This window comes from Octopus bimaculoides, chromosome 2 (assembly GCF_001194135.2).
Source record: "Octopus bimaculoides isolate UCB-OBI-ISO-001 chromosome 2, ASM119413v2, whole genome shotgun sequence".
In the NCBI taxonomy this organism is placed as follows: Eukaryota; Metazoa; Mollusca; class Cephalopoda; order Octopoda; family Octopodidae; genus Octopus; species Octopus bimaculoides.
Window position 1 is genome coordinate 121,023,564 of NC_068982.1, and position 11,632 is coordinate 121,035,195.

Below are 11,632 nucleotides of genomic sequence, written 5' to 3' on the forward strand. Positions count from 1 at the left end.
AGTGATTGGTTGAAATTACAGAAATACGACAACTTTAACATGGAATAATTTATGGATTTCTTTTTTTTTAAAGAAGACTAAGAGAAAAAGATGTTTTATATGACACATTCTACCAGTGTTCCAAGTTTCAAAGTGTTTCGTTAATGAAAAATGTGGCCCCCGTTTTAAAAAAGATCCAACTGATTTCCTTCCCTTGAAATTGTTGGCTTTGAGCCTAAATCAGAAACTTTTGTTATTGCACTTGTTATTATTATTTACTCTCCAGTATCTATTTCTTGTTCCTCTCCCTCTTCCTTCATTTCTCTCACTGCCCTCTCCCCACAGCTTCTCTGCCCCCTTAACACCTCTTCTTGTCTTTCTTCTCCTGACCTATTCACCCAACTCCCCTTGCACTTCTCTTTTCTTTACTGACACACTAAGGATTTTCTCTCCATCCTAATCTATTGTTCCCTTCATATTTCCTTACATCTTTTGTCCATATTCACCATTTATAATGCTGGATAGCCCTAAACCTCTCCCTTACAAAAAACACTATAACACCTTTTCAGCTTTATCCCTCCTTTTTTCATAACCCTATCACTAATCCCTTTCTTTTCCTCTGTTACCTGCTACATTCTGCTTTCCTCTTCTCTTACCATCCCTCATCTCTAAGATCATCACCCAATCTCCCTTCTGTTCTTCCTCAGTTTTATAGTTTTAGGGGCCACTTTTGGGCCTTAACTTTGTGCCACATAAAAAACACTAAGTCCACTCTGCTGAGTGGTTCGTGTTAGGAAGGGCATCCAGCTGTAAAAATCATGTCAAAACAGTTAGAGAAGTCTGGTGCAGGCTTCTGCCTGGCCAACCCTTGTCAAACCATCCCACCCATGGAAGGTGGATGTTAAACAATGATGATGATATTAATGTCATATTATTTATTGTTGTTTTTTTAAGTTTTTACATTATATGAATTAAGACCCCAGTTTCTTAAATTGTGGCTTTTTTTTTTTTTTCTTTTTGTAATTTTCTCTAGCTGTCATCCCTGACATGGAGTTTGGGATAATTCTGTCAGAAATATTTGGATTAAAAGCTCATGTATTTCGTAAATACCAACGAATGATGTATTGGCTACCAAAAATGAAAAACTTAAATCCATATCATGTTCCACTGTATCTTCCGGAAGATCCAACATATTTGGCTATATTAGCATTGAAGAGAATGGCTGTCGACTTAGAAAACAAAATCTCTCTCTTTTGGGTAAATTGAACTATATTTTGTTTAATATTAACCATTAAATAACAATATGTGTTGTTGTTGGCAGCAACATTGGCAGTATGTGGGGGGAGGGGGGGGTTGCATGTGTTTAACCCCAAACAGACCTAGGGAACACAGGTAGGTGACTTAACAATTAGGTGCTAGCCACAAGATATACTATGATGATTTTTGCCTAATAAAGGATCATACTGCACACTCCAACATGCAGCAATGAATTGAATGGGGTGCAGTGCAACAGTTCAGACATGCTGCACTCTTTCCATTGTCTAATTTTTTGCTCATTCTCATTTGTGTAGCCCTTGGTGATGATGACCAACACATGTTTCTGCTGCAGCTACTACACATTGCTCTGTTTTCAATTATGCATCCTAGTTGCTGCAATTTCATCACGGGTCCATCACTTATGACATTCTCAAAGTGAACTATTTCAAACAAGCTTCCTGCATTGGTATTCAGTTGAAGGTGATAACGCTACTTTTAAATCAAATTGAATTCTGATCTTATAATCAACTCTACTGGTATTACAGTTGAATCGTGGTTTTAAAATGTTAACTATGTTAAGAGTATGCATGTCTGTGGAGTGCTCAGCCACTTACATGTTAATTTCACAAGCAGGCTATTTCATTGATCAAATCAACTGGAACCCTCGTTGCCATAATTGGTAGAGTGTCTGAGTATGTGCACACAACACACATGCATATTAGCATAAATGCTGACATACCATAATGTCACATGTCACTGCCTGATCAAAACAGTGAAATGATGTACATTTCTTGTTGATATTGTAACTGGTCACACTGTACTTCCAAAGATCAATGACATTAAAAACTTTTGGGTCAATAAAAAGGTATGGGTTAGCAACTGGTAGAGCATCCAACCATAAAAATCCTGCTTCAAATAAATCTCCTCCGTCCCATATTAGTATTTAAAAATGAATGTTAAACAAATGAATAGACATTCTTATTCTCTTCCTGGACGCCATTGCCTTCATCATCATCCTTATTATCATCATCATCATCATCATCATCATCATCATCATCATTCAGTACATTTTTTCCTTTACTGGTAACCTTCATTCAATGATTTCTTTTACCAGACAACAGAAATTGAGAAAGACCCTGAGGTGAACACATTCATTGCAAGTGCCCAAAGTCCCTCACAGCAGGAACTTCTGAATAAACATGATGAGTTATCCCCTCTGACGGTGGAGGGCGGTCACACAGTGTGGTTGAGAAACGTGCTTCAAACTTACTTCGTCTTGATAGCTGAGAAAAACCCTAACGAATCTCTGAAAGCTGTAGAAGCAGGAAAAAAGTTAAATGAGGATGATGATGCTGATGGTAAACATTAAGATTATTTTCATAAACAAAATCTTGTTTTAAATGTCTGAAGAAACAGTTCTATCTGAAACAGTCTAACCTTTAATATTCATTAATTCCAAGAATTTCTGTAGAAATTTTTTTCTTACTGCCAGAATTATTAGCACAGTGGACAAAACATTTAGCAGTATTTCTTCTGCACTTTAGGTTCTGAGTTTAACTCCCATAAAATAAGTACCAGTTAAGCACAGTGCTCGAGGTAATTGCCAAACCCCTTCCCCTTTAAAATTGCTGACCTTGTGTCAAAATTTAAATCAGTTGTTTTTTATTAAAGCAGTTAGATAACAGAATTCATAACACATCAGATAAAATACTTAACAGCATTTCCTCTGTCTCTTTAGTACTGAATTTAAATCCCACTCATTACATTTCATCCCTTTGGGGGTCAATAAAATAAAGTACCAGTCAAGTACTGCGGTTGATGTAATCAACTAAGCCCTTCCTTCTAAAATTGTTGACCTTGTACCAAAATCTGAAACCATTGTTAAGGTGGTGAGCTTAGTAATTTGGGCAAAATGTTTAGTGGCATTTTTTCTGGCTCTTTATATTCTGGAAGGTCAACTTTACCATTCATCCCTTCAGTGTCAATGAAATGAGTACCAATTGGGTACTGGTGGGGAGTGGAGAAAAGGGGAAACATACAACTAACTCCGTCCCACTAAAATGACTAGCACTGTGTTAAAATTTGAAACACTTATTATCAATATTATGGAAGGTGATGCAAACTCTGCCAAGGTCAACATTGCCTTTTATCCTTTTAAAGTCCATAAAATAAGTACCAGTTGTGTACTGGATCAATGTAAGCGACTAGCGCCCTCCACCAAACTTCAGGCCTTGTGCCTATCATAGAAAGGATTATTATGGAAGGTGATAGAAGACAGAATTGTAGCACACCAGACAAAATAGCTCATAGTATTTAGTTAAATCTATTTGCAATCCAAGTTCAAAATCTTGACAAAGTGGACATTGGTTTTCATCTCACTGGGGTTAATAAAATAAACACGAGTTGATTAAATCCATAACTCGTCTCCTTGGACCGATGATTATTCCTGTTTTTGTCGATATTTTACATCTATCTTATCTCTGGTTAGATGGGTGAGGTGGTTTATTTGGCATATTGTGGCAAAGAAGTTTGCTCCACAAAGACATGGATTTTGAGTTTAATCCTATTGTGTTGCACCTCAGGCAAGAGTTCTACTGTAGCCTCGTGTTCATCAGATGAATATAGACCTGGTAGAAGGAAGAATTGAGTATGTGAGTGTTTGATAAGCAGAAAATAGTGAACTCTGGTAGACGTAAACTATACGAAAGTCCGTTGGGGTGTGCGCACGCGTTTTCAAACTATCACTGCTTGGGCAGCGGTGACGTTATTATAACTGTCCCACATAAACAAAAGATCCAGAAGTTTTGTGGTTCGATGTGTGAAGACATGAGATAAAGTATGCTTTGAAAACAAGAAAATTTAGCGTAATTGTTCAGTTTAGAGATATCAAAAAGTAAATAAAAATTAAAAGGGAGATAACTAGTAACTTACTGTTAACCCATAAAGCGCTGGGATTTGCACTTACATAGCATGGACTGCTGAACACATTTTATGAAAATGAGACTACCATGCACACATAAAAAACAAAAAAATTGTTAAAATATCTTCTTAGCATATAATGGTGGCAAGTTTTACATCATCTGAAAAGTCATTAGTTGAAGTATTAGTCCTCTAGCATTCTGGGGGGGTATCGGAGCGTTTGAGTGACATTAGACTCCCAACAAACGCCCATAAATTAAATGCATCTATCTGGGCCACGATCGTAGCCTTTCGACCTGTGCCTGACGGCCATGATCGTGGCCCGTCGCGCTTTATGTGTCAAACAACGAATACTGTAGTAAGGTAACATGGCGAATTACAATTTTCGCACGTGTCTAAATTCATAATTAGTCGACGCCGTGCCAACCACTGAAGAATCTTATCTCGTGATTCGGCTAATTGGGTGATATTCCGATATTGATTCACAGTTGACGATTTGGATTTCAGGAACAATGAATTGCGGTCCCGCTGGTCTTCCACGTACCATTCTAATCAATTCCAAAGTCAATAAAATCCAGTATTTATGTTGTGTAACAATAAGGTGACTTATTTATGTCGCTTTACTAGTTATCACCTCCTTAATTTTTATTTACTTTTTTAATATCCCTAAACTGAACAATTACCAAATTTAGTATTAAGAAAGGTATCTAATCATAGAATATTGTCTCATTAAGTCTTGTCCAACCCTTGCCAGCATAGAGAAAGTAGACGTAAAAACGATGACGATAACGTCTTTCCCACTGCGATGTAAAGAATCTAGTTTTTGTTTCCTCTTTCAGAGTTATGTCCCTTGTGCTTCAATTGTATTACTAATATTTAAAGTACCGTTCTTGTGACCAATACGTAGCCCAATAGCTTAACCTACCACACCCACGTAATCCTAGCAAACAAGTAAATCTCTACTTTGTCTTCCGATATGCAAGAAACAGCAACCAATATTCTTTCAAATCACACACTGCCGAGTTAAAGAAGTACGTGTTGGTTAAATGTGGTCCTGTTTTTCCCACATAGGAAAAAGATGGAATCGTTATGGGCATAACTACAGGGTTTTACCCCCAGACTTTGGGAGGTCATAACTTTCAGAAAAATGAATATTTTTTAATGAAATTTTCTATGCATATAGTATTTACTATGTAGAATCCGAATATACAAAAATTTCCGGTGAAAGTGTTTTGGAATGGGGGAACCCTGTAGTTATGCCTCGTTATGATCTTGAAATGTGCATACATATATGTATGTGTGTGTGTGTGTGTATATATATATATATATATATATATATATATATATATATATGACAGGCTTCTTTCAGTTTCTATACATCATATACATTCTAAAGTTTTGGTTGGCCTAAAACTATAGTAGAAGAAGCTTATCCAAAGTGCCATGCAGTGACACTGAACCCAAAAGCACTTGGTTAGGAAGTGAATACACTTGTACATGTGCCTATAACCTTGCCTGCACCTATTGCATTGTATTAATACAGTATTAATGAAACCGATTTCAAACATTGGCAAGAGGCCACAAATTTGTGCTGATATTATGGTTGGTTGACCTGTTCCTAATGTATAGTTGGTACTAATTTGTGACAGTGTGATAGTTAGCTCAAACCTAATATATGAATGATAATAATTTTAATGACTCTGGGAAAATAACGAGTAAAGTCAACTCTGATAATGTAAGCAGTGATTATAATTGTTATCTTTATATTGTTTCTAATTTAAGCACAAAGACAGCATTTTTTAAGGGAGTGGTTTGTTGATACTCTCAACTCCAGTACATGACTCAGGAGAGTTAAAATTGATTTCAGTGGGATTTAAACTGAGAACTAAAGGGCTGTAAAAAATATTGCAAGGCATTTTTTCAAAGCTTTAATGATTTTCCAATCTACCACAGTTATTATCATTGTAATTATGTATACTTTATGTTATTACAAGACCAAAGATTTGTAGGGATGGGGCAAGATAATTGAATTAACACATGTACATCACTGGTACTTGCTTTATCTTCCTGAAAGGATAAGCAACTGCTCTTTGTGAGATTTGAACTCAGTATAAAAATAGAAATTTACAAAGTACTGCAAGCATTTAGCCAGGTTATTCACAAGAAGTTTCACTGCAATTTGTTTTTCTTTTATTTATTTATTTTTTTTATGAGTTAGAATAGGAATAGTATATTAGCCATGACCCTTTTCAGGATTTCCGAGATTGGCAGAAGAAAGGGAAGTTATCCTCAGATCAGAGACCTGGTCCAAATGCTTGCAACAGAGTAGATTCTACAAAAGCCACCTAAAAGCCATGTGGTGATGTTAAACAAGGCAATGATTTAAGTGTACGTCTCCCCAAAGCGGAAATCATTGTCCTTTCTCTCTACACCCAACAGGCTTCCACATAAATTCCCTCCACCAAATTTCACTGACAAGGCTTTGATGGACCCTAGGCGGTGATAGATTACATCTCCCAAATGTACTGAGTTGTTGGATCAAACCTGAAACTAGGGAGTTGCAAAACAATCTTCTAAACCACACAACTCCACCTATAACAAAGATTTTTAATCAGACACAAAGCCACATATTTATGGTGGGATATAGTTGATTTAACTAACTCCAGCATATACTTATTTTAACCAATCTCAGATTGAAGAAAGGCAGATTCAAACTTGCAGGGTTTTAACTCAGATTGTAGAGGAACATAGCTAAATATTATAACAGATTTCATCCTGCACTTCACACACTCCACTTTTGTTTCATTGAGTTTGTGTAACTGACAGCAAATCTAAAGCTGTATGCTTCACAGTGGAGTGGTTGTTGATAGGAAGAATTATAAACCTGTTCAAACTTTCGCTGCTACAGAAAACTCATTTCATCGGTTCTAACATAGAAAAATAAATGTAAAACATTTCCAAGTCCGCTCACAATACTTTGGCCAGCCCAAAGCTACAGTAGAAGCACTTGCTTAAGGTGTCACACAGTAGGAATGAACCCAGAACCATGCAGTTGGGAAACAAACTTCTCAGCATACAGCCATGCCTACATATATGTGAGTCTGTATATAATGTATACATAATCATCATTTTACGTTTGTTTCTATATTGGCATGGCTTGCACAGCTTGATAGGAACTGGCTAGACCAGGGACTGCACCAGGTTCCATAGTCTGTTTTAGCATGGTTTCCACAGCTTGATGCCCTTCCTAACACCAACCACTTTACAGTGTGTACTGGGTGTTTTTTACACAGCATCATCACCAGTACTTTTTACATGCCTCCAACATACAAACTAATCCTTTTTTTATGTAGCATTTTGGCTTTAAGTTATCAATTCTGTTGCAGTGGGCAATGTATCACATACCTTGGTCCTCTCTCATCTTCATAAGGTTCAGCATTTTGAAGTCAATCTTCAGTACTTCGTCCCATGTCTTTCTCAATCTCCCCCTTCCACAACTTACCTCCACTCTAAGAGATTGGCACTTCTTTATGCAACTGTCCTCATCCATCTGCATCACTTGACCAAACCAGCACAATTTCCTCTCTTGTGCACTGCATATAATTCCTCTTATATACACACACACACACACACACACATACATATATATATATATATATATATATATATATATATATATATATGTGTGTGTGTGTGTGTGTATATATATATATTTGTTGTTGGCACTCCGTCGCTTACGATGTTGAGGGTTCCAGTTGATCCGATCAACGGAAAAGCCTGCTCAAGAAATTAACGCGCAAGTGGCTGAGCACTCCACAGGCACGTGTACCCTTAACGTAGTTCTCAGGGATATTCAGCGTGACAAGGCTGACCCTTTGAATTACAGGAAGTAAGAGTGAGAAAGAGTTGTGGTGAAAGAGAACAACAGGGTTCGCCACCATCCCCTGCCGGAGCCTGATGGTGCTTTAGGTGTTTTCGCTCAATAAACACTCACAACGCCCAGTCTGGGAATCGAAACCGCGATCCTATGACCCCTAACCACTGGGCCATTGCACCTTCACATATATATATATATATACACACACACATATCTACACCACCATACCTGGATGTTGTCCCACTTAATACCTCAAGTTACCAACTCTGTAATTAGTAATACAATTCAACATTGACTAAACGTCTTGGTTCTTATTTTGTCAATAGTTACTGCTGCTGCTCCTGTTACTGTTGCTTGTTTTTCTAGTCCTATTTTTTGCCCTGATATGATTGTTTATTGAAATAACCTTTGCAAATTACATTACTGATAAAACTAAAGCAATATAATGTTAACTAACATATCTTGTATTGCTTTCTATAGTATGACAGGGTTGAGCTTGAGATGAGTGCAATGTCCCATATTATGTTGACTTTTCACTTCAAAACATATTGACCTCAGTTAATGTAGCTATCAGAGAGAGAGTGTAAATGGAAAATATTTCTAAAATGTCATAGCTTGATGAATGTTAGTTATGGATCTGAGAGGAGTTGTCGTTTATGCTCAATTCAAACCTGATCAAGCCAACTTACAATTTACAATCAATCCATGACCATCTGTTTTATGACATAGTCATGACTTCCTTGTTCAATGCATCCTTCCTTTTTATATTGATAGAGTATGAGATTTGGCTTTTTTATGGATTTTTTGTTAGTGGATGTAATTAGAATTGTTGGTAGGCTGAGTTGCTGTTGATTTGGTTGACTCAACATTTTAAGTTAAAAACAAAAAAGAAAATTAACTCCAGCCATTAAATAAAGTTGTTTAATTCTGCTGTTCTCTACTGTGTTTCTTTAACACAATGTTAAGGTGCTTGTACTATAAATCATGAAGCTAACAGTTCAAATCTTAATACTTCTGTGATTTTGTGGTGTTAAGCTAGTCCTATTAGCCTGCTTCTTTCAGGCTTTCCAATTGAATGAGAGTACATGCCATTATGCTGTTATCTGGGGTTAGCAGCTGAAAATATTCTCATTGTTTAAGTAATCCATACCTGAATACCTAAAATGTCCCTCCCTCTATTCTGACATGATAATTTTTATGTCAAACTTTCAGAACATCTTTTTTTTTTAATTTTAAAAAGAAAAAACACATCTAATAATGTTACTTTGACCTAGTTCTAGAAAAAAGTCTTGAAATGAGTTTTGATTCTGGTTGTGGTTCGCAATGGCCCAGTGGTTAGGGCAGCGGACTCACGGTTTTGATTCCCAGATCAGGCATTGTGAGTGTTTATTGAGCGAAAACACCTAAAATTCCACGAGGCTCCAGCAGGGGATGGTGGCGAACCCTGCTCTACTCTTTCAACACAACTTTCTCTCTCTCTTACTTCCTGTTTCTGTTGTGCCTGTAATTCAAAGGGTCAGCCTTGTCACACCCTGTGTCACGCTGAATATCCCCGAGAACTACGTTAAGAGTACACGTGTCTGTGGAGTGCTCAGCCACTTGCACGTTAATTTCACAAGCAGGCTGTTCCATTGATCAGATCAACTGGAACCCTCGACATCGTAAGTGACGGAGTGCCAACAACATCCTATCATTAAGGCTCTAAAGAAAAAAAATAAGCATCTCAGTTTCCATATTTTTCTCTCTCTCTATGAATCCTTCCTTGTCCTCATTTTTCCTGCAGATGTTCTTAATGTCTATCAATTTCATCATTCTTGAAGAACCTATAAAGGTCACAATCAACTGACCCCTCTTCTTGCTAAGAAAATAAAATTTCATAAAACTATGTCAGTTACTGATGGATGTCTTTTATCACAGACAACCACTTACAAATTTCCCTTTTCTTTGTACAAAGGTATCATTTGTAGATTTAGTTAAATCAGAGGTAAGGGACTGCTATTTAGGTATTAAAGAACCATTTTAACTAATCTAATTTTTGTGCCATCATCATTGCAGATCTGTTTGGATGGAATGTTTTTACTGAAGAGGAACACCATACACAGCTGAGTCTATCTACAAGCCTTCATCAACAACCAGAAGGAACTATATTGGCCATGTGTATTACAGGGACATCAACAAAGGCTTCTCTTGTTACCTGGATTCGTGGGCTACAAAAAACCAATCCTAAATTAGAAAAAATCCCAGTTGTGTTCAAGCTGAAGACACCAGAAAGTTTACCTGACATTACAACTGATCAGCCTCAGGACTCTAATTTACCATCAGCGAACACTTCTTGATAATAAACCATTTTTAGTTATTTGCTGTCTTCTTGTAGAACTTTTTAAAGGTGTTTCCTGTAAACCATTGAGACATCATTGGTTTTTTTTTGTTTTTGCTTTTTTCCATCTTCATGCAATATGTGAAACTTTTGTGTTTGGAATTTTTTTTCTTACATGCAAGTCAGTGAGAACTCTTTTGATGCATTCAAATTTGAAATCATTAAATTGTTTAAGAGCCTGGTGCAACCACCTGGTTCACCAGTCTTCAGTCGAATCGTCCAACCCATGCTAGCATGGAAAGCGGACGTTAAACGATGATGATGATGATAACATGGGTCAGTGTTGTACAGATCACTAAAAAGTGAAGCTTATTACATACCTGTAAGTTAAAAAGCAAGATGCTAGCCTATTAATTCTTCTTGTGAAAAATGCTTAAAACATATTTTATTCAGTATGCTGTAGTATTTTTTCTATATGTAGGAGCTTTTCTTTTTCTTGTTCACCAGTAGATATATAACCATACTTTCATAGACACATTTGTAAGATGAAGTACAACTGACTGAATGAATCCCAATCATACTGAGAGCTTATTTTATCAAATTTGGCACAACTGAAACAGTGCTGGCAGACAAAACTAAACTCAAAAAGCTTGCAGCAACCAAACTTACAGACACCCAACAAACCCTTCTGAAAATAATTACCTGAAACACTAATTTCTATCATAATCTGAGAGTGAAGCAAGTTGATAGGATCATCATCATCATCGTTTAACGTCCGCTTTCCATGCTAGCATGGGTTGGACGATTTTACTGAGGACTGGTGAAACCGGATGGCAACACCAGGCTCCAGTCTGATTTGGCAGAGTTTCTACAGCTGGATGCCCTTCCTAACGCCAACCACTCAGAGAGTGTAGTGGGTGCTTTTACGTGTCACCCGCACGAAAAACGGCCACGCTCGAAATGGTGTCTTTTATGTGCCACCCGCACAAGCCAGTCCAGGGGCACTGGCAACGATCTCGCTCGAAAGGCAACGATATATACCTGGTGTTTGTTATATCAAACTTCATGGATAAAAAACAAAGCTAACCCCAACAGAAATTAAATACACAATGTAAAAACTACTAGAAATTTTATCCAGTGCTCTAACAATTCTCCTATTCACTGTCTCGTGAAAGCAACAACTACTTAAACACAAGCTACAAATTTGAAAGGGAAGAGATAGGGTGATTTAAGTGGCCCTATCCTGAGTAACAATATAACTCAATGTGAAAAAAAAACGCTGC

At 37.1% G+C, this 11,632-nt stretch overlaps 1 protein-coding gene across 4 annotated transcripts in view; it reads left to right on the plus strand.

Annotated features, from left to right (window-relative positions):
• LOC106874086 (evolutionarily conserved signaling intermediate in Toll pathway, mitochondrial) overlaps positions 1 to 10,388 on the plus strand; it is a 51,866-nt gene extending 41,478 nt beyond the window's left edge. For all 4 annotated transcript variants that reach the window (XM_014921686.2, XM_014921685.2, XM_014921684.2 and 1 more), the window contains exons 3-5: positions 1,013 to 1,236; positions 2,351 to 2,594; positions 10,088 to 10,388. In XM_014921686.2, the coding sequence (XP_014777172.1) occupies positions 1,013 to 1,236; positions 2,351 to 2,594; positions 10,088 to 10,368 (749 nt within the window). In that variant the 3' untranslated portion in view covers positions 10,369 to 10,388. The remainder of the gene's footprint in view (positions 1 to 1,012; positions 1,237 to 2,350; positions 2,595 to 10,087) is intronic.
• Positions 10,389 to 11,632: the final 1,244 nt, after the last annotated feature.